General features: G+C 33.9%; 4 protein-coding genes across 7 annotated transcripts in view; 3 read left to right on the top strand and 1 right to left on the bottom strand.

Annotated features, from left to right (window-relative positions):
- LOC117233517 (chromatin modification-related protein eaf-1-like) overlaps positions 1-4,192 on the bottom strand; it is a 66,525-nt gene extending 62,333 nt beyond the window's left edge. Inside the window, exon 1 of the mRNA XM_033493881.1 lies at positions 4,061-4,192. The gene's annotated coding sequence lies outside the window, so the exon portion shown is untranslated. The remainder of the gene's footprint in view (positions 1-4,060) is intronic.
- Positions 4,193-4,953: 761 nt separating this feature from the next.
- LOC117233518 (breast cancer metastasis-suppressor 1-like protein) lies at positions 4,954-6,869 on the top strand. Of its 2 annotated transcripts, none has more exons than XM_033493885.1 (3): positions 4,954-5,235; positions 5,516-5,754; positions 5,858-6,869. In XM_033493885.1, exons 2-3 carry the CDS (start codon positions 5,537-5,539, stop codon positions 6,330-6,332), a joined length of 693 nt encoding a protein of 230 aa, XP_033349776.1. In that variant the 5' UTR covers positions 4,954-5,235; positions 5,516-5,536; the 3' UTR covers positions 6,333-6,869. The 2 variants fall into 2 exon arrangements, with proteins under 2 accessions (XP_033349776.1, XP_033349777.1); XM_033493886.1 differs by having other exon boundaries at positions 4,954-5,239.
- Positions 6,870-7,736: 867 nt separating this feature from the next.
- LOC117233542 (enolase) lies at positions 7,737-11,354 on the top strand. The gene is made up of 7 exons (XM_033493935.1): positions 7,737-8,011; positions 8,598-8,700; positions 9,002-9,175; positions 9,361-9,518; positions 9,777-10,077; positions 10,217-10,503; positions 10,722-11,354. Exons 2-7 carry the CDS (start codon positions 8,638-8,640, stop codon positions 11,041-11,043), a joined length of 1,305 nt encoding a protein of 434 aa, XP_033349826.1. The 5' UTR covers positions 7,737-8,011; positions 8,598-8,637; the 3' UTR covers positions 11,044-11,354.
- A 2,905-nt stretch (positions 11,355-14,259) lies between these two features.
- Positions 14,260-23,243, top strand: LOC117233573 (facilitated trehalose transporter Tret1-like). 3 transcript variants are annotated; one of them, XM_033494005.1, is made up of 10 exons: positions 14,260-14,530; positions 17,529-17,706; positions 18,634-18,769; positions 19,571-19,779; positions 20,210-20,479; positions 20,950-21,175; positions 22,026-22,219; positions 22,306-22,485; positions 22,878-23,012; positions 23,086-23,243. In XM_033494005.1, exons 2-10 carry the CDS (start codon positions 17,545-17,547, stop codon positions 23,119-23,121), a joined length of 1,548 nt encoding a protein of 515 aa, XP_033349896.1. In that variant the 5' UTR covers positions 14,260-14,530; positions 17,529-17,544; the 3' UTR covers positions 23,122-23,243. The 3 variants fall into 3 exon arrangements, with proteins under 3 accessions (XP_033349896.1, XP_033349895.1, XP_033349897.1); XM_033494004.1 differs by lacking the exon at positions 14,260-14,530 and adding an exon at positions 16,380-16,560; XM_033494006.1 differs by lacking the exons at positions 14,260-14,530; positions 17,529-17,706 and adding an exon at positions 16,380-16,560.
- Positions 23,244-23,308: the final 65 nt, after the last annotated feature.

The following is a 23,308-nucleotide window of genomic DNA, read 5'->3' as shown; positions in this document are numbered from 1 at the left end:
CACTGCAGTTTTCAAAGTAACGTTCCAACCGTTGCTCCGATTATTCCACGCGGTTCTACCATACACGTCTCTTTCTTTTCTTTTTTTTCTTTTTTTTTTTTTTCTTTTTTTTCAAAATGTGTTCCGAATCACGATCGTAAGAAAATTTGCAGAGCTATCTATTTAATTATATCAATGCCTTGTCGTTAATTTCACGATGTCGCTATTTCTATCGATGGATTATAAAAATCGTGACCTGTAAAATTTCTCGACCGTACGAAACGATGTTTCGCTCTGTGTACACGTATATACTTTTACGTATATCTTTTACGTACGAGTTTTACTCGTGTTGATCGATTCGCGCCTTATCGCAGTTATCTCGAAAGTTCTAGTTTAAAGTGCATATTTTATTTATTAACAGTTTGAATTACAAATGTTCCATTACTTTCGTGAACGACTGTAGAATATGCGTTGATCGTCTTAAGACCTGTATTGTTCGCAACTCGGTATACAAAGAGTAAGTAAATCGAGGCACACGATACAATGCATGCGGTGTGTATAGTTACGATTGTTTGGAGCATCTATTTTCGAAATTAATCGAAATACAGGTTACTGTACGTCGAAAACTCGTATATGTATTACGTGGTAGGATAATATTGTACTATTATACGATCCCGCAATAACGTTGCACTTATCCCCCTATCGTGCATTACCATTTTACAAAATTACGAATTCTTAGTAGCTTTTGTGTAAAAAAAATTGTATTCATTAATGTACAATGTTAAGAGTTTAAAAATGCAATGTAACATTTAATCATACTGAAACAATGCAAAATATCTATTTAAAACACACACACACACACACACACACACACACACACACATATAAAAGCGTACCGTACGTACCGTACCGCTTATTCTACATTTGCCTCTATAAAAATTACACTATTTTTTCTAATAACAAAATACGAAACAGATTAATTATTTCTATTCCTGAAGCAATAGTTCATTTTCTACGATTCACGTGCAACGTGTAGAAACGCAAATTTCATAACTCTCAAGAGCGAACCATGCGAATGTAAAGAAAGCCATTACGTCGATCGAAGGAACAAGTTAGAACGAGAGAACTGTAATACAAGTAAGTAGCAATGAATAAAAAATTGCAAATAAAACTCGACATCCAGAGATTGCAGATTTATATACCTATATAATATAATATGTGTATACGAATAATTATTTTCTACGAATTCTTGATTACTTCGTTGTGCAAATTGTATTTATCTCGTTGGAAGTAATTCAACGGCCAAGCGTCATTGGTAGCGAATTAACGATACCTTGAAAATTCTATAATCGATTGAGAAGCAAAATAAACATCAGTGTCTCCCCTACCCAACTCTCGCCTGTGTAAATCCTCCATCGTGATATTGCTATCCATATACGGATCAGCTCCGTTATTTGCAGATAATACAGGAACATGTTTCCATCGTAGTGACATCATTTTTGTAATTAAAAAACATACTATATATATATATATGTATATGGATGCGTGTAACCTTTGACCGTCAAAAGACAACTATGTAGATTTTTATCCGCGATTAAGAACGAAAAGTATGCGAACATTGGGACGTATGCTTTCGCGCAATGTCAATTTCCCAGGTGGTTCCTAAATCATGGAACCGCTTTATCTCTATATCTTCCATGCCGTATATACTTACCTAACTCTAATTTCTCTCTGAGGTCAATTTATTTCTGTCATTCGTTGTCGAGGATATCGAATCGTCGTCAGTTTTTCTAACAATTACGAGCCAATCGTCTATCAGTTACTACAGAACGTGTTACGTACACACAATAGAAATCTGTCCGCAAAATGACGTCTGGGAAATACCCGTTTCCAAAATCACGTGTATTCCGTTACAATCGCATCTACTAACACCAACTCTTTACTAACGCTACGCGTGTAAATAACAAATAAAGCTGTCGCGTTTCACTTCGAATTACAGCCGATAGATTGCCGGCTACTAATAAACATCGTTTAAAAAAAAAAAAAAAACTATCCATGTACGTACGTAATAATTCGTTTGCACTAAAATGCTGGGTCACCGTTTATCGACATGTAAATAATATTTGTATTTTTTCCTCCGTTCTCTCTTCTTCGAGCGAATGTTCGCCATGTCTTCCGAAACATTCTAACGCAGTATACGTAACATTAATGTAACTTCGACAAAACTCAGAACATATTAGGTAATAGTACGTACAAAATAAGTCAGACGAGGCCTACTTTATCTATTAAAAATGCGACCACGACTCGCCCCAACGTATCCTAAAATTGTTTCTTGACGAGCGAGAAACAGAAATGACGAGTACTTTGCCTCAGAGAGAAAATACGTGTTCGATACTAGGGGGGGGGCGGGGGAAGAAAACGAAAATGTAACGCAGTTTTCGCATAATACACGATCTTCCGACTTGACAACTTGGAATAATTCGTTTGCACTTGCGCGTAACAACGCAACTACGTCGATATGTAATTAGCATTTCGGTATTACAGTAAAGCGAAAACTTCTCTTAGTTTCGTATCTTATCAGTGGCGAATGCCGATTTTTCAAACTGTCCGACTTGAGAAAGTTGCTAACGATCTGTAAGCAGAATATAACGCGCGTATATAACGAAAAGAAAGATCGATCGACAAAGTAAGAAAGCAGCCCTTCGCGGTTCGATAACTCAACTTCTTTTGTTATAGGTTGAAAGAAATTCGGCTAACGAAACGTTAACCGTTTTGTTTTCAGTCACACGATTCTCTCGTTAATTTTCGGTAAATGTAACTCGATCGCTGTTGATTACGCTGCTGATACGACGTATGTATTTAATTGAAAGCCGTCGTTATGGCAAATGTTGCATGAAATGATTATTTAGAAAATCTACGTAAAATTATCGGTACACGAAACAGATGAGCAAAAAGATCCGCTGCGACACCAAACTACGTACGACACACTAGATGCGTATGGTAAGGAACTATTTGCTCGACTTATGATAATTGAACATTTCCTCCAGGGACTCCAAGACACGCATCTCCTTCCGGAAGGAGCAAGTACCATCGTCACCACCACCCACCCTCCCTCTTCCTCACCCCCCTCAACAAAAGTAGAACTTTTATACGTTGAATACAATTTCGTATCATGAAAGAAAGTGAAAATTATATGTAAAAAATCAAGTGCCTACATCTTTCTTGATTTATATTTATTTTTTAAGACTTGCGATTCTTGCGAAATTATATTCTCGAAACAGAGATTTCCCCCCCGCCCCTGTATGTGTTATTGATCGTTTGATTTCACGTAGGAATGTACGGAGTAAAAGAATTCTTACCGTAACCGTCTCGTGTGTGACAAATTTTAAATTTAATCGAAAAGAGCGAATAGAAACGAAAGAACTTGATACGACAGAAGGAAATTTGAAACGGGCTGTATGTATGTATCTTCGTTTCGCGCAGAAACAGTCCTACGTAATCGAAAGTTTTCACGAAACATGAAAAGCACACGAGAAACATGTGTGTATATCGTATACATTAATTCCTAATATACTTTACACTTTGCGAATATTGCATTGTATGTCTGTTTGTTCTATCCAGGTTTCAATGTCTTATCTTATATGAATGGAATATTATACACGAAAAGATTTAAAAGAAACAAACAGAAACATATATATATATATATTTTTTTTTTCTAACTGCTTTCGTTATATATGTGTATATTATGTATGTACACATAAGTTATAAATATTTTCTTCATTCCCTTTCATTTCCTAGTTCTTTCGCATCAATTTCACGACGTACATACATATGTCGGATATACGCATATTATTGCACATATATACATACATACATACATACATACATACGTCTTTGATTGTGAGTCAAGTACACACGACACTAATGACAAAGTAAAATCTCCAAAACGTTTCTGTTACTATTAAGCATATTTAAACGTACTGGCGTTAAACATATTAATATCGATGATCAGGAGCAAAATGTTGTTTCGATAAATGTTATTTTAATAAACCACTGTATAGACGTATTAAACAATTCGTACCTTTCTTTACAATTGCCATCGTCGCTTCTTCGTTCTTCCTTTTCTTATTTCATTTTTTCTCTTCTTTAACACTTTTTATCACTCTCGTTACTGCGAGAATAATCAAAGGCGTTCTCTAGTATCTTATATAACGATATAATTGACAATAAAAAGAACGATAAAGGGGAAAATAATAAAAATTCTACTTTTTCTCAATTACTAATACTACTACCACTACGACCGTAACCTACGTAACTACGAAGTAATTGATTACCAATTATCTTCGGTGTGATGTTGATAGAACTTTCAGGACGAGAATTTACGCAAACATTTACTAATTTTGTATTAGAAAATTTGAAAAAGTTCTCCTTTTGACGCGCGTTTGTAAAACGTTCAGCCTTTTTGATCGTTGCCCACAAGAACACTGAGCAAAGCGGCGCCAAAAAGTAAACCCGGAAGTAAAAGTTTGGTTATAATCATATTATAACTCCTCGCGAAATAGTATTTCGCATGTGTATCGGTATTTTACACCTTCGCTGTTATAACAATATAAAATATTTCGGACTTAAGAATATTTTTAAACAATGAAATACACCTAATAAAGAATATACTACTTATCCACTTTACCTACTTAAATACCACTCTTAATTGTAAATCCACTTAATTAACACTACTGATATTTTATTTAAATATTTAAGTACTTATTTAGGCACAGATTAAAAGCAGATTTTCATGAACCATACTCCTATCTACCTAAATATATGAATATGATAAAATGGTTATTTGCTATCCTGTGTATGTATTTCGATATATACAACCCAAATATGCACGTATGAAATTACGGAATACGGAGGCCTAAAAATTATAACTATGTAAAACTGAGCTCTTGTAGGGTGTTCTATGTGTTTTTTCGACGCCATATTAGCTGCTATCCATGCCTCGACACTCGTGTACCGAGGCCTGGGCAAATCCGTTCGAAAATTGACTCGTATCAAATCGTGAAAAATCCACATGGAAGGTGCCTGTATTAAAAAGCATTCAATATCACATCTATCCTTAAAGTAGTATTTTTCATACTGTGTGAAATCAACTATTTGTATCTGACCATTGGCTAGATAAAGGATACTACTTTATCTTCAAAATATTCACTATTTAGTGACATCGTTTTAAAAAGAAAACTACATAATTATTTAACAGTGAGTACGTATTTATATTAATATAATATAATATAAATAAGTATACGTATAGTTATCGAAGATCATAATGACGAAAGAAAAATTTATATAACATTTTACACGTATACGATACATTTTTATGGTTATGTTGCTGTAATATTTAATGGTTATGTTGCTATAATATAATATAACATTTTAAAGTTCAATATTTCCAAAACAATTTTCATCCAAATTAAATATAACTTGGATATTTTAATATACATCTAGTATATTACCAATCTGTTGCTACTTAATCCTGTAGGTGATCGCAACATTTTGACAGATGCCAAGCGTTAAGGATGAATCTGAGGCAGAAGGAGAAGAAATGTCTCACGACAGCAATGAAAGTAATCAAAGCTCCGCGTCGTGTGACAGTAGTGCAGAACATAGCGACAGTGATGATTCTTCGGAAATGGATGAGGATGAATGTGAAAGGCGACGTAACGAATGCATGGAAAACTTAGTAGATTTAGAAAGACAATTTACGCTTCTCAAAGAACAGTAAGCAAATCTTTTCGTACGATGAAACTTTCTCTTACTTACGAGTCCTTATAGAAGGAATTTTGTTATCTTGAATCGAACGTTTTAATTTTTATAACTTCAGGCTTTACCGTGAAAGAATTACCCAAGTAGATACAAAATTGGGGGAAGTTCGAGTTGGAAAATCTGAAGAATATTTAGTACCATTGGAACGTCTAAAAGAAAATATGAAGACGAAAACGGAAGTAGCTGGAATATTAAAACAATATAGACTACAAAATATCCAAAATAAATTCTTAGCGGAAGAACAAGCTGCATTACAGAATTTTGAAAGTGAAAAAGAATTAATTTGGGATTGCATCCATAATGATTTACAAGAAAAAATACGTAGACTAGAAGAAGATAGGAATAATGTTGATATTCATGCAGATCTGTGGTTAAATTCTAATGGTAGAAGGCGCAGAAACCACACTGAAAGAAGAAGAGCTGTTTCAGTTGCTGGACCTTATATCGTTTACATGCTTAATGATGCGGACATCCTTGAAGATTGGGCATTGATAAAGAAAAGTCTAAGTAGTCGAAAAACTGAAATAATATAATACTACGTATACAGTTAAATAGACGCAATTTTTTAAAATATTACAATCTTGATAATGTTAATGTGTCGCCCTTTTAGAAGTATAAGGTGTATAAAACATTTTAAAACATTCATTTTAGAATACTGGCACTTCCTTTACATTTGTAACATATATAGAGTGCCTTCTGTAAAACACTTTGATCTCTGTACAACTATTTTACTTGATAGAGTAATGATGTAAATGAAACGACGGAATTTGATAACAAAGATATCTATGCCTTTGAAAACGTAATTCAGAAACTAATAAAATATTAATTTCTTGTGAATATAATAATTAGTATTTTGTTTATGAATGGAATAGTACTTAGCTATAATAGTAAAGATAATTTAATACCAAATGTAAAAATCTGTTTAAGTAATTTCATGCAGCCTGTGCTTATTCTGTAAAATATGTTACTCAAACGTTATAAGCATATTCATTAGCATTCGATAGCGTAAAATTTTTCAATTTAGAATTTATTATTTAAATTATAATTGCAAATTTATCTTTTAAGGATATATTATTATACGTGTACAAACTGTATCATAATAATTGAATATACATATTTCATATTTTTGAATAAACTTTCAACAAAAGTAATGTTTGTAAAAAAATCTGGCACCTTTTATATTTACCTCTACAAACACTGCAAGTAATTTAGAAACTAATATGTCGTAATGTCTAAACGTGATTAACTTAATATATATGTCCTAAACATTAAGCTAAATTTCCTAGGTACAGATTATGTACGAAGAAATTGAGCAAATTCTTGTTAACGTGTGATTCAAGGTGTATTTAGTGATTACACTAAATTTCGAACGGTAAAAGTAGCATGAAAGTATCGTATACCGTCACATATAATATGATTAAAGTATATTAAAGTATCACAGCAAGAAAGCATGATTGTATTAAAAGTATTTCAAAAACTTACGTTAACAAGTTACAAATATCAAAAAAATAATAAATATAATATATATATATATATATATATATATATATTTATTTATTTATATAATATATTTTTTTTTATAGACATTCATTCAGCTTGAAATGAATGTGTTTATCTATAAATTTCTATTCTTGTACAAATCCTATTTATTTTAAAAGTATAATAAATAATATTTCTACGTAACACTTTTGGTTTTTTCATACAATGGTGAATTTATTTCCAATATCATATAGCATATTATATAATAATAATATTTAAAACTAAATAGTTTCAACATTACAAAGATTCTGTGCGTTATAAATAAAAATATGCGCATATTAAGCTTACAATTTTTAAGAGTTATTTTAGCAATTTTACAAATTCGCGCGCTTATGAACAATGCAATATAAAGATAGTAGATCATTAATAAAACGATAAAACCATACATTTAGATTACGCAATTTTCGTTATTTTATCATGACAAATTATATTCAATTAAAACTTTAAGATTCTGCTTCCATATCTTATACCTGCTTATATAAATATCTATGTAGATTTTGTCATATTGTCAGTAGTGTAGGTTGTTGAGAAACTTTTAGTTTCAACGCTTCCGTAATTCATACGTGACGGGATCCGAGTCGATAGGAGAGCTACCTTCGTGATTTGAGGTCAACTGTAGGACAGTATCATTCTACTTCGAACACTTCAAGAGGATTGTCATACGTTGCAGTAGGTGAGCCATATTTTCTTCAGTTTTACAGTATGAGTAAAAAATCGTATCTTCAAGAATTTCTAGGCACTGTATGAAGTGTCAAGATTTGATTTGTATAGTGTTTTGTTTCTTAAATTCATAAAACAACAAGAAAAAAAAGAAACAAATGGTTTTGATACGTGCCGCATGCATTAAGTGCCAAAGTTTTATCGTAAGGTCATTATATGCGATAGTTCGAATACATTATACTTAATTTTGAAAAATGTAGCACTTTTGAAATCAAACAACTATTAACTTGATTGTTCAGATTTTTAAACTTCTTCCAGTGACCTTGTCAAGGTCAAACACTATATTATTTCCAAGGCAAACTTGCCTACCGGTATTTCAATTTCACACATATTTTGTCGAAAAATATTTAAAATGCTTAAATTTAAAGACAATTTGATGTTAATATTAAGGAAAGATTATTTATCCTTGAAACTATTAGTAACTGACATGTAATATGAAAGTTAGATTGTACCACCTGCTCGTGCTAAATGGTCTGTATTTAATAATTTTTCAACATTTAGAATCAGTATTTTGTTATTGTTAAATATTTTTGTTTCAGACTTCTAATCAGTAAGTACAGTACTAATTGCAGTAGGAAAATGCCAATCAAAAGCATCAAGGCACGTCAAATTTTTGACTCTCGTGGTAATCCTACTGTAGAGGTAAGATTACAAGAAAATGTTAATTCTTAAACAGATTAAATTTTATTTCAAATGTAATATTGCTGCATATAAAACAGAGATTTATTTTGGTATGTAATGATTTTTGTTCTGAAAGTATGATAAATTATAAATCATAGATTGACAAGTGTACATTATGTAACCTTATATTGAATATTGGTATAATTTTAATATATATTCCTAATTTTCAATTATATGCAACATTTTATATTATAATACATTACGTAATAATTAAGATTACACATAAATTGTTCTTATTATTTTTTATATATTTTATTTATAGGTTGACCTTGTATCAGACAATGGGCTGTTTAGGGCTGAAGTACCATCAGGTGCTTCCACCGGTGTTCATGAAGCTTTAGAACTTCGAGATAATGATAAATCTAAGTATCATGGGAAATCTGTTTTTAAAGCTGTAGAGAATATTAATAATATCATCACACCTGAATTGTTGAAGGTATTGAGTGTTCAGCGTTTATACATAATATGTAGCATATATAACTTGTTTCAATTTTACATAGATTTATCAAAATTTGTCAATTTTTTAAACACATTTAGAAGGTGTATATATTGTTCATATGACCGAACAATAAAAAAATTTGAATTTATTAACTAATCAATATGAAAATATTCGTTATCTAGTCAAATTTGGAAGTCACGCAACAAACTGATATCGATAACCTTCTATTGAAACTGGATGGTACACCGAATAAGTCAAAACTTGGCGCCAATGCACTTTTGGGTGTTTCTTTGGCAGTTTGTAAAGCAGGAGCTGCTAAAAAAGGGATTCCTTTATATAAGTAAGTGTGATTTTGAACTTAAATTTAATATCATAATTTATAAATAAAATTATTTAAACACATCTTTCTTTATTAGCCTACAATGAAATTACGAAATATATGTCAAGTACAAAATGTATAAACAAATTTTAAATTTGATACTACTTTTTCAAATAATAAAAGATGAACAAAATTTTATATTACGTATCTGATACAAATATCACAGCTTTTACCTTCTACGTATAATAGGTAATTTTGTAAATTGTTCTGTAATTGCAGATATATCGCGGAATTGGCAGGAAATGCCAATATTATTTTGCCGGTACCAGCTTTTAATGTTATCAATGGAGGCTCACATGCTGGAAACAAATTGGCAATGCAGGAATTTATGATTCTACCTACTGGTGCTGCTAATTTCACTGAAGCCATGAAAATGGGTACTGAAGTTTACCACCATTTGAAGGCTGGTATTAAAAAGAAGTTTGGCCTTGATGCTACTGCTGTTGGCGACGAAGGTGGCTTTGCTCCAAATATTTTAGAGAACAAAGAAGCTTTAAATCTGATCATAGATGCCATTAAAGTAAGTATTTTTCTCTCTAGAAGGAAACTATTTTCTTACGCAAGGAATGTTCCTGCGAGGTATAGTTTACGTTTGATTTTGTTATGGTATTAAGTTAAATGTTATTGAAATGATTATTCATAATTATCGTACAATGTAGGTTGCTGGATACGAAGGCAAAATCAAGATTGGTATGGATGTCGCTGCATCTGAATTTCATAAAAATGGGAAATATGATTTAGATTTTAAGAATGAAAAATCTGATCCAAACACATATTTGGAACCACAAGCTTTGAAGAACTTATATTTAGAATTTGTTAAGGAATTCCCGATTGTATCGATTGAAGATCCATTTGACCAAGACGACTGGAACTCGTGGACTTCTATGACATCCTCCACTCCTATTCAAATTGTAGGTGATGACCTTACCGTCACAAATCCTGAAAGGTAAAATCTTTAAACGAAATTATTTCCGATTTCTTATGAAATTACAAGTTCGTCAAATTTCGATATAACTCAAAATATCGAATTAATTATTTATCCTACAAAGTTATTTGTAGCATTAAATTGACAACTTGTAAATTTTAAAAAGTAATTACATTCGTTGAAAGCTATTTTCATGTTCATAGACGATAATTTCATTGTAAACCTATTACACGTTACAGAATTAAAACGGCTATTGAGAAGAAGGCTTGCAACTGTTTGTTACTAAAAGTCAATCAAATAGGCACTGTCACGGAATCAATTAATGCCCATAAACTTGCTAAAAGCGCTGGATGGGGTACAATGGTGTCTCATCGTTCTGGAGAAACAGAAGATACGTTCATAGCTGATTTAGTCGTTGGTCTATCGACTGGTCAGATCAAAACGGGTGCACCTTGTCGTTCAGAACGTTTGGCAAAGTACAATCAGATTCTTCGTATCGAAGAAGAATTGGGTGCGGCTGCCAAATATGCAGGGGAGAAATTCCGTAATCCTCATGCTTAAAAAACAATATATTTTATTAACACGAGAAACTAGTTGTTATATTTTCTGCAAAATAAATGGAATATATACTTTCGTAACCTTTACAATTGTGTTAATAAAATAATATTCGATGCTATCAATGTTACTATAGCATATAAAACTGAGAAAATTTTTAGTTTCCATTAAAAAAAGTACATGGAGAAGTAAAAACGTACAGATATTTATTATTTAATTGTCGTTTTAAGAATTGTTTATAGATATACTAGTTAAGCGAAATAATATTATCGATGATACAATACGATACCAGTAATAATAATGACAATACTACGAAATTAATTTGTTAATTTGTTTGGGGAGCCTTTATTCGATTAAAAGATATATAAATCGTATCTTAATATTTTAAATATGATATTTAGATCTTGTTTCATGGAGACGGTTAAATTAGATCAGATTTCACAGCGAGAAGTAAAAAAGAAAAAGCGATGAAATCTGTTATCTGTGAAGTTAGAAGCACAAATTGAACGAATATCATACATGACAATGATATTGACGAAGCATAATTTTGTTTTCTCGTTAACCACGAGCTCTAAATCTATTTGAATAAAGTTATCAGAGACACTGTAAAACAAAAGTAAAATAAATGTGAATAAATATTATAAGATATAATCAACATTATAATATTTCAAATAAATTAGTACTCCACTCTACAAAATGTTATTAACTTCATTATCACTACTTTGCTTTTTTTTTCATCTGCTAGAAAGTTATTTATATCGTATTGAATTAATCAATTAAATCGAATATATTAACGTATCACCTCTCATTTTTCCTGAGATGCAATATACATATAATTACGAAATAAAACCATATTTATATACGGATATTTTGGCCGAATTTTAATCGCGTTATTTTGGCTTCAGGAATCACCCTTTAAATTTCCTGACACCTGTAACCGAACACGCTATATATTCCTTCTTTTAATTTCACCGTACTACTCTAACGATCCCTTCCGACCTCCACGTAACAAACGTACTTCGAGTTCTGATCCATCATACCGAGATCATACCAGATCCTTCTTTCTTCAAATGTCCGCACCCCGCTCTAGCTACTAGTCTTTGGCTTCCCTTACTTCCCTTATTAAACCAATACCTTAGTAACGCCTTTGATTCTCACACACATCTCACACATTCTCGCCAAATATCGTATTCCTTCCTTGTTATATTCACACCTTTCTACACATTTCTCCCTATTTTTCTCGCTATCTGTCTTCCTCAATTCCTTTCTTCCTTCTTTCATGGTCTCCTTGGCTAGAGTCCTTCCTCTCGCCTCTTTGGATCTTACTTCAAATTTAATGGCTCCTGCATAGCTCAGCATATTCTCAATCTCCATCTTTTGATTTCTTGTACGTAATAGCAGGTGGTCCGACGTGTATCAATCCAATACTAACGTCGCACTTTAAATACTTTCATAGAATCCTTCCTAGGTGCTTTCTCCATAAGATCTTTAAGATATCTTTAAGATTTTACTAAACTATCAAATAATTTAATTTCGTCATTGAAAATTCTCTTTCCGCCTTGAATCGTTTTTCACGTAAGAATAGAAGAATTTTTGCCATTGGAAGTCTATTAATTATAAAGGAAGCTCTAAATTCAAGAGTAATCGTACATCGTTATAAATTTTCAGAATTATATGTATAAAGAAAATGAAAAGAGCAGCGATTGAACGAGATAAAACTGTGTGTGCGTAGAAACATTTTCAGTGTGATATAGTAAATCAGGGTGAATAAAATCAAAAATTCTGAAAATTAATCGCCAAGGGTATGTTTATAAACGCCTTTCACCTTCTAGAGCCTAATATTTTCTATACTTGTGTGTTTCATGTTATACAAATTGGGAATGTTAGATCAAATCTTGAGTCATAAATATACACATAAAGTGTACACAGTCAGGCTCACTGTGCATGTTTTTGAAATCGTAGAAGGTCCGGAAGGCGAACCGTGTCCTGACCGCGAATGCGGATTTACTTTCCACTTACTTCTATCGTGTACAAAACGTGTACGAAAGACAGATTATAACGAGATTTTTTATCAAATTGATGGATTACGATAACTTTTACGATATAAAAAGCGACCAATATTATTGAATTATTAAACAATATTCAGTAACAGTATACGGTATCTATCGGATGGTTTCTAGAGAAGAAACATACACAAGCAGAAAAATCTACGTACACGCAATGTTGCACATCATTGGTGAATAAAAGTTCTTTCTATCTTCTAAATCTAAAAGATATCTATCCCGTTCTACGATTCTGCTGAATCAAATCAGAACATTTGAAATTATACCTTACCCTGAATAGATAGAAATGTAAATGACGTATTGTTGAAAATTAAATTACTCGAGTTTTACAGAGCTTTTTTTTCTACAGAAAAAAAAACAAAGTTCAAATTCGAAATCTTATAGGATTCTTAATAGAATCTATGAGATAATTATTAATCGTACAAACGATTTTCGTTCTTATTTAATGTTATATATAATTATGCCTCGAACGACTATGCAAGAAAATTGATTGTATCTCGGTGTACTTTCACTACCTGTATTACGAAGTAGTTGACGTTCTAGGTCATTTTCTATGAAAAAAAAAAAAGATCGTTTATACGGTTGACCGCGAGCACGAAGTAGCCTTAATGTAATCGGTCAAGTTGAGTCGTTAGCCTTGCTAGTCAGTTATTCGAATATCGGGTCAAGGTTATTGAACATCAGACGAATAAACTCGGCATCTGATGGTTCGTTTTTGATGGCCGCATAAAATCATACTTTATTTCAATGACGGACCGTTTCTGTCGTGATCGATCAGGTTCGCGTAGGTTCCTATTCGAAAGCATCTAAAATACGATAAAACAACTGCTGGCCGGCTATCAACACGCGTACGTATACAGAAAAATGAGATCCGTACGAAAGTCTGAATGGAAAAAGCTTATTTTATTTTTTCGACTCGTCGCTTCATATAGAATCACTGCCACTCCGTTGATCTTAGTTGAAACTGATCTTTTCTGACCGGATATTTCCTGCTGAAGGTAAGCCACTTAGAGATAATGGTCGCTCTGCCGTCTAGTGTGCCCACGATGAACGCCGAGAAAGGGATTTAATCGAAGTAAGTGGCTTATAAGAGCGCGTATGGTGGAATGTTTCATTCAGTTGAGCCAACGTGATCCAAGGCAAACGAGACCCGGTGCGTGTCTAACGAATCGTTTACTTATCGTTCATCGCATTTCCGTTCCGTATCGGTTTTCTACTACGTATGCACGCACAGTGGAACTATCGAATTTGTTAATTATTTCTTGAAACCAGTTGAATTTTCTTCTCTCGATGGTGTCGAACTATCGTTCCATTCCTCGTCTCATAGTAATTGGAAAATTTCTACAATTACGATAAACGTTGCCCGGGATACTACAATAATACAATACTACTACGAAGATGAGAAAGTAAAAGTACTAAAAGTTGCAGCGATGGGTGTGTGAGAATGAAAAAGAAAACTTTGCCTCTAACAATAAGTGATAATAATTGTTATTTTGAAAACATAAACGTTTAAAATACATATCTATTTTCTATCAAATGGCAAACAAAATATATCATTCTTGCGTAACATTTCTTCATAAGTATATATCGGTATAGCATGTTCAAGGAATATATAGAATGGTCCCTATTATATACGCTTACGTTCGTAAAGTGGTAATAAGCGGCGGTTAAAAGAGACAGAGATCCTTTCTATGATGGAAATATTTGATTTCTTAACAGTAAAACTACGCTACAGCTTGACCATTCGTATTTTTTCAATTTGCTTGCTTTCTATCTTTCCTTGAGAAAGAATTCAGTTAGACATATCAATTATACATAGATATTTTTTTAAGATTACGTGATCTTAAGCAGCGTCGATTTCGATGATATTTGAATATCTCGCCTAGTATTTGCATTGTATCGCAAATGCGTGAATATACATTTACATGTATGCAGTGTATTTCTGCCTATAGTTGCGCGTATGTGACAGCGTATGCGTTTTCTGTCTGCCGCTCCGCTTCTTCGCTTTGCAAGCGAGCATAAAACCGAGCATAAAACCACCGTGCACAACGATACAATGTATATGCGAGATTGCGAGGAATGTCTTTTGCAACTTGTAATTCGACCAAAAACGAATATCAATGTATCGGGTTTGGCTTTTGGTTAAACTATGCAATGCGGTCGTCGCGAGGCGGCCGGTAACGCTTGCGCGAAATAATGACCGATTATACGAATAGTAGGCGAATAAATAATTGATAAATATTGTAATAAACAATAAACAAATGATATTACTTTACGAAAAGAATAATTGTTCTGATTTTACGGATGTGTTTCGGGCGTCGTGAGGGTGCCAAATCGAAGACCACTTATGACAGATATTTCTTACATTTTCGCATACGCGCTTTCTGCTCCAAGTCTTTAAGCTCGCTCGACTTCCGTTTATGGACGGAAGATAAGCGGCCGGCAACCAATAGCGACGCATACGCAGCCATAGATGCACAACTATAGGTAGAAATACACTGTAGCGATATGTGCAGTTTTTAGAGAACATCTCGCAAACTAAGCTCGATCAAGAGATCGACGGTTGTATATGTATAGGAAAAAGTTGTTTGAAATGTTAAACTTTACGACGCATTTACAAGTCATCGAAATCGGACAGGTTAAAACAATTCTACAAGCTTATCGGCAGCATCTGAATCGATTACGAAAGGAAAGTCGTAGAATTATTTAAGTACCAGAGTCAAGATGGATTTCGCATTTCACAGCCACGGTGATCAAAAAACTTGCAACTTATTGCACCAACCAAACAGATATATTTTAATCCGCAACAAAGTCTTACGAAACTGTGGAAACTCTAAGTTAGGTAACTACCAAGTAAAGTAGCTCAAAAGTTTCAAAGTAAAGTAGCGCAAAAATTTCAAGTAAACGTTCAAATGTATATATATACATGTATATGTATATGAGGAACGTCATCGATCAAAGGTCATCCGGCGCGAGTTCGATGAGTGCAGAGTCTAGAATCGAGAATCTAAAATCGAGTATCTAAAAACTGAATGAAGTGGCCCGTTGAAACTCCATCTGACTTTTATCCAAATATTTAATTACAATTAGCTTGGAAACTAACACCTACGACATGCACAAAATACATAGAACGCGCAGAAGCAAAAACACGACGATTACGTCGACAACATTACTTTCTTGTAATGCATTACATAGTAAACGTGTCTTATTAAGTGAAAATCACTGTTTTCGTCATTTATATCAAAGATTTCCATTAACGAAATATTATTTCATGCCAAGTCAAACATATCGGAGACTAAGGAAAATTAGAAGGCAAATAAGAAGCAACAAAGCGCAAAGTTATTAAATCACGTGATCGAATTATTAATTAGCGAAGTGACTGATCGTGAGAATCGTCAAAGATCGATATTAAACAGTTTGAATTTGTTTAAACCTGCTTCGGTATGGCGCCGCCAGAAGGGTATGTTAAATCGCTGTATTATGCATTTCGAGCAACAATCATCGTAGAAACATAGTTTACGTTACAACGAATATGTAATCAATTTTCATTGTATTCGTTGACCTTGTCGCTTCTACCCATACCGTTCATAGAGGTATATGGTATAATAAGCTATACACGTATATCTCTATGTGTCTGTCTTTATATCTCTATGCTTGTGTTTATAGAATAATAAGTTTCTTACGCTTATACGGACATTCAAGCGTACCATTGTACAAATCATAACCGCGCGTAAAAACTAATTCGATATTTCAACAGGCTGAGTATACAGAGCAATGTATCAAATATTGGAAAATATTGGACGTGTATATTTCTATATTTTATCGCATCTAACTGTAATTCAATATTGCAAGTTTCGCAACCAAGTACATACGTGTATACGCTTGTGTATGCTTCAATTCCTACATGCATTTATCTTTATCTCTTTTTAATCTATTCATCTTTTTTCATCGTAACCATCGTAACTCGTCTATCGTATATTATATGGTGATATCTTCTAACCAAGACATCCTCTTTCTACATCCAGGATGCCGATGCTATTAGTTTTCGGCGTTTTTCTTCTAAACAGTAAATTGTTAAGACAAACAGTAGAATAGAAAATTCGTTATTTTCAATGAATGTCGACAATAAGTAGGATAACTTGAACATGTAGATATGATATGTCTAACTTTGTTATCGTCTATATCTATAGAAAAGTGAAGCGTGTACGAGCTTCTTGCTCACGCGTGTAGCTGATAGCTGCATTACGTAGTCTATAAAACTATAAGTATACGTACATGTATGTGTTATGCTGTAACTCGTATAATTTTCTAAATGTAAAATTGTGCTACTTAGAGAAAAAGGCTGAAAGACGATATCATCGATATAATAAAAATTATGGTATATTTAAAAAGATTTCTTCCTTTCTTTGTCAAATGCTGCTATTTTAGGGAAGAACAACGTTCAATGTTAGGATACCATGCAGCCAATTACGATGCAAAGATAATACAGATTGGCAATGTTTGCGAAGACATTGAAAATAATAATACTCGCGATAAAGATAGCACTTTGGACGAAAAATGTGACATAATATATTACTCGTCAAATTCCAAAGGTATATTCGCACAGGTGAGGTGCATTAATAAACACGTATTATTAATAAAATGTACGACGTACAGAAAGAATTACTTGTAATAGTTTGAAAAGTAAACGGTCGGATAAAACTCGAAACGATAAGAATAATATAAATATACTGTTTTACATACTAGGTAATTATTTATCGACCAGCATTTCCTTCCAAGTTCCAAGCCAAAGTCATTTTCTCTTCTCCATAACATACATATATACATATGTATGTAATATAGAAGTTAACTAAAGAGATAGTAATGTAAATAAATAATAATAGTGATAATTTACTAAGTATATTAAGTATATAGTATAGCATAGTATATTAACGTATTATAATATAGCATAGTATTATTACGCTATCGATGATAATACGATAACAGTAAAACGATGAAACCCTCCATGATACCTTTGAGTCCATTTCAAAGTAAATAAACAAGTAACAAACATCACTTTTGATTATTTGAAAAATGTTTCGTTTAGGTAAATGTGTATTCACAGAAAAAAGCCACCTCGGACTTCGATGACTTTCAAATATGTTATAAAGTTCAACATTGTGAACAACTTATCCCTATGCATATGTATGCATCGCGAGGCGAATATTCTATAGATTAATACGCACCGATAAGGGGATTACGACGGGATATCGTTGCCTATAACTCGAAAACCGAGCCGACCACTGCCGGTTATACACGCACGTGTATAGGAAAAAGTTGTTCAAACGCGTATCTTTTCTCCTTTTCCAATTCTTCTTTTTTTCCAAGTTTAGAATATTCAGAAAAATTAGAAATTGGAGAATTTGGCAACTATCGAACGAAATAGATCCAAAGGTGTCATGGCAAAACATATTAAAAGTATACTTTTGTATTTTCCTGAATGTTTTTGATGTTTTTTTCCTTTTTTTTTTTTAACATCTTTTTTGTGTTTTAGTGCTTGGTATCTGGTGCGGTATTATTGCTACTAACCGGTGGAGGAATGCCAATTGGTTACAGTGCAATTCTGTTACCGCAATTGGCTGAAGAAAATGGTACGATGTACGCTGATCGGCAACTTGGATCCTGGATAGGTACCTACCTGTTTCAAAATAAATTTCTCAATTACGTTCGATGATACTTGATAACGCTAGATCTCGTAACATCTTGAACCTTTACATACTACGAAGCAAAACGGTGAATCGCGATCTTCGATAATACGAACCGTTGCCACGCGTCTCCCGCAGTTCTGCAGCTTTCTTTCCCTCCAATCTCCTAGATGTTTGCATTCCCCTACCTTGTCTTTTCGACAGACTTTGACTTTTCAGAAAATTACCATCACCACTATTTCGGTTATTCCGTTCGATCGAGGGAACTCGCCACTCGCGCCGTCCATAGTGAAAGACGAAGCGCGTCAAAATCTCTGAGACGTTTGTCCCTCGAGTTCTCCGTATGACCGCGATGCGTGTTCTTTGGGATCGTTGACATTTTGCGTACAGAACTTTGGTACACAGGTATATCGTTCCCACTGTATTCGTAGATGAGTCATTTCGCTACACAGGGTACTGTTACGTTCGTGTCTCATAATTTCATTATTCCAAGATTGTACACTCGGCTTGGGATTCGAAGGATCCGTCTACGAAAATCCCGCGTAGCGCACGAATTTCTCCTATTGCCCGCTACTTCTTTCCTCGTCGAGCTCGCTTCGGTAACTTAACTTAAACAGTAACTTAATCAGTTACTGAAATCAATACACCGTTGGACATTATTTCAAATTACGAGAGAACGATTAAATCGCTTATTTTGTGGCTTAAACTCCACTACGTCGAAGAGTAATCGGCAAAAATGTAATTTTTCTTTTGCGTTCAAGCATATATTTGCTATTTATGTTTCAGCTTCGGTTCATAGTCTAGCAACGCCTGTCGGATCTTTGGTGTCCGGCCCATTGTTGGATGAGATCGGCAGGCGTGGATCTCTACAATTTGCAGCAGTACCGCTGTTCGTTGGATGGTTCGTCATAGGTTTTGCTAAAAACATTTCCTGCCTTTTGATAGGAAGAGTTGTACTAGGTTTTGGTGTCGGCCTAATGGGAGTACCAGCTCAGGTAGGAAGTATCAATCGTTTCTCTTTTCAATTGCGTAACAAACTTTTCATTCTTCAGCCGAATTCGTCGATGGACAAATTGTTTTTATTTTAATATTTTTATAATTAATAATAATTATCATATAATCATTAATAATTAACTTTAATACGCACAATGACTTTTTACTTATAGATTGGCCTTCGAGTTTTATTCCATCATCATTGATGTTTCGTTCTGTTTATATTTTGCCCACATTACATAAATATACGTATCTATCAATCTATTAGTTGTCATATTCGCGTCACGTAAATGTACAATCTACCGTACAAATCTATCTATGCTTTTTTCCCTCTTTTTCGTTCTTTGGTATTTTGTTAATTTAAAAATTCTAAGATTATTAGCCCATCTATCTTGAAATTTGAGACATTGATCACGGAATCGTGTCTGACAGGTGTTACTGGGTGAAACGGCTGATTCGACGCTTCGTGGATTTCTGACAGGAAGTACGCTCACCTTTTATTGCCTCGGTATCGTCATCATTTACGCGTTAGGAGCTTGTTTTACGTGGAACATCGTGGCTCTTTGCGGGGCCGTTCTTCCCATAACAGCACTGATCGCGTTAATCCTGATTCCGGAAAGTCCTGCTTGGCTCGTAAGACGCAGGAAACCTGACAAGGCGAGAAAAGCCTTGCTGTGGTTGAGAGGAGGTAACGTGCAACAGGTAAGTGCAATACGTATACGTAGGCATAGATATCTTTGTAAAATAGTCACGGAATCGAAAGTCTATCGAAAGTCGAAGAAATTCGTTTTATCGTGATAATCAGTGTATTTGCAAAGCGTATCGTCGGTTTGCCATTTGGGAAAATGACATTTAAAAAACCCTCTATTGTTAGATATGTACAGCAATCGAGCCTATTAGCGAAACGGTTTCTACAACGAGAGCCTGGTCGTTTTATCCAATAACTATTCGTTCCTACAGTCAATTAACAAAGCCTGAATAATAAATTTTATTACTTATAAAATTGAATGATTAGTCATTTTTTGTCATTTGCGATTACTTATTTCTTGGCAAACTTTATTTTACTTTTCGCAATGTCACGCCACGTGACGTGTCGCGTCCCTTGCGGCAAGCCAATGATGAATTTACGATGAAAAGTTGACTTTTACAAATTACGTTTATATTTGCGAAAGGTTGATGCCGAAATGAGAATATTGGAAGCTCGAATGAAAACGGATTTAGCACGGACGGCTACGACCACGACGTCACGGCTCGGACAAATTTCTTCCGTCGTTTCTACGCTGCTCGATCCTAGTGTTTTGAAACCACTAACGATCATCAATATCTTTAATATTCTTCAGTTAATAAGTGGGACATTTGTCATCGTTTTCTATGCAGTAAATCTCGTCGAAGATATCGGTAAACGGAATCGTTATGCATTTAATATACAGCAGACATGATTTATAGAAAATACCAAACACTAACAACTTCTTAATCTGTAAAGCAAATGGTTAAATGCTTTCGTAACGCTATCGATTCGAATTTTCTTCTAGAATATCTAATAAGCGAACGACACAAGCGATCGATAAGATCATCGTACAGTTTCATTATTATCATCGTTATAGAGTTTCTCGTCTCAAAAGCGACCAACACGAAAAATACATTTCCACTCTACCGTAAAAACCGTTTGCGTTGCAAAGCTTAAAAATTTGTTTGCCTAAAATGATTAAAGGGGGCGATTAAAGGGGGAAATGATTACTTGGACGATTAGTATCGAAGAATCCAAGAGCAGCCTGAACCGGCTGTGATACACACGTTACCGGTTAATTAATTTTCTTTTTTAAGTTTCATTCCACGTTTACTCTGGTGTGTTTGTTTTTCAAGAACGTCTACGAAATCTGCCATTACGTAGCAAATTTGTGCAGCAATTCTAAATAAAAAATTTTCCTTTAAACATTTCACGGCTATTTAAAGAGAATAATTGCAAGTATACGCAATCGTGCGTGATCTTTCGACCGTTCGCATAAATTCTCCTCGTGTTTGTCGAGCGAAAATTTTTGTGTTTGAAACGAGCAACTCTGTAAGGATCACGCGGATCTAGTGGATATCGTAGACCAGAGAACAAATTTTATTCGTTGGACAGTGTAATCGATAGAAAATAAGAAATACGTCGGTTTTATCCCATACACTTTGTACATTCCACGTTACTATTATATTAATTACGCATATTATATTATCTGATTATGTATACCTATTTTGTTATACGCAGGTGGTAACAGGATAAATAACTATTTGGCAGCGGTAATTACGGCCATTACTAGAGTCTTGTTTAGTTCAATAGCGAGTGTTTTATTGTTGAAAATAAATAGGAGATATCTAGGAATGTTTTCTGCCGTGGGCACGGCTTTCGCTTCCTTAGTCCTCGCAGGATATTTATTGATTCAGGAAGAATCTTCTATCGACGTGAGTGTACATTTTTATTTAATTATCATAAATGTTAGAGATTTATGTAGTAATGTGATCTGTTATATCGGATTCGTATATTTTAGGTTTACGTTGTTGGTATTCTTCTGTTGGCCTACGTGGCAGTCAGCTCCATGGGACTGATGACATTTCCAGGGTTAATGGTTGCCGAGTTACTTCCTCAAAGGGCTCGAGGAATCGGCGGTGGTTGCAATTTCTTCTTTTTCAACTTATTCATCTTTATAGTTACAAAATCTTTCCCCGCGGTACGTCCACGATTATATAAGATTTAACGCTTGATAATTTATTTATATGGCAAACAAGGATACTTGAACGTAAATGACGCTTTTGAAATGTTTGAAATGTTCGAAACGTTTCTAGTAGTAAGGACATTTGATTTTTCTAAATTTATCGGAGAACAACAGTCGTCTGCGGTCGTACTCAGCCACGATTTTCGAGCGTTGACAAATTAATAAATATAATAAATATATTTTTCTTGAAATTTTCACAAAATCCTAGACATCAAGTGGAAAAATGATTGACACGACACGGAATGGTCCGTAATAGAAATATTATGTGCAACATAATATTTCTATTTGTATACGCGTAAAAATATCGGAAGAAATTGTTGCCAATAACGTTTGCATCGTTAAAACAGGTAAGAGACGCAGTAGGCATTACTGGAATTTTTGCAATTTTTGGCATTTCCGCCCTTTTGGAGGCAATATTCGTTTACGTTGCTTTACCGGAAACGAAAAATCGCACGCTTCAAGAAATCGAGGATTACTTTCAGGTACGCATCCCACGTTTCTACTTTGATCCAACGTGTACGTGTAAAAACGATTAACGTCTATTTCCCATTGCAGCAAGATAACTTACTTTGGATTACTCGTTCGAGATAAAGGACAAGTGACGAGCCATAAAGTCACGTGTGAAAGCCATAAAGTGACGTCCTACATAAAGATTCGTACTTTAAAATGTACAAGCGTAAGATTTATATAGAATATGGGTAATTATAATCGAAGAGTACGTCGAAGAGAACGCAAAAACTGAATCGTTTCTCGCGATTTCTGCGTAGAATTATTTCGG

Source organism: Bombus vosnesenskii, unplaced genomic scaffold, assembly GCF_011952255.1.
Source record: "Bombus vosnesenskii isolate JDL3184/JDL3185 unplaced genomic scaffold, Bvos_JDL3184-5_v1.1 scf7180000013297, whole genome shotgun sequence".
Taxonomy (NCBI): domain Eukaryota; kingdom Metazoa; phylum Arthropoda; class Insecta; order Hymenoptera; family Apidae; genus Bombus; species Bombus vosnesenskii.
The sequence above is the reverse complement of the archived record's forward strand: the minus strand, read 5'-3'. Positions and strand labels throughout refer to the sequence as shown.

Bases quoted from the DNA above. Each gene is read 5' to 3' on its own strand.
- LOC117233518 (XM_033493885.1), top strand. From the start codon at position 5,537: ATGCCAAGCGTTAAGGATGAATCTGAGGCAGAAGGAGAAGAAATGTCT. The intron at 5,755-5,857 runs GTAAGCAAATCT...TTATAACTTCAG, and splicing joins TTTACGCTTCTCAAAGAACA to GCTTTACCGTGAAAGAATTA.
- LOC117233542 (XM_033493935.1), top strand. From the start codon at position 8,638: ATGCCAATCAAAAGCATCAAGGCACGTCAAATTTTTGACTCTCGTGGT. The intron at 9,176-9,360 runs GTATTGAGTGTT...TTCGTTATCTAG, and splicing joins TCACACCTGAATTGTTGAAG to TCAAATTTGGAAGTCACGCA. The intron at 10,504-10,721 runs GTAAAATCTTTA...TACACGTTACAG, and splicing joins ACCGTCACAAATCCTGAAAG to AATTAAAACGGCTATTGAGA.
- LOC117233573 (XM_033494004.1), top strand. The intron at 17,707-18,633 runs GTGAGGTGCATT...TTTGTGTTTTAG, and splicing joins CCAAAGGTATATTCGCACAG to TGCTTGGTATCTGGTGCGGT. The intron at 19,780-20,209 runs GTAGGAAGTATC...CGTGTCTGACAG, and splicing joins TAATGGGAGTACCAGCTCAG to GTGTTACTGGGTGAAACGGC.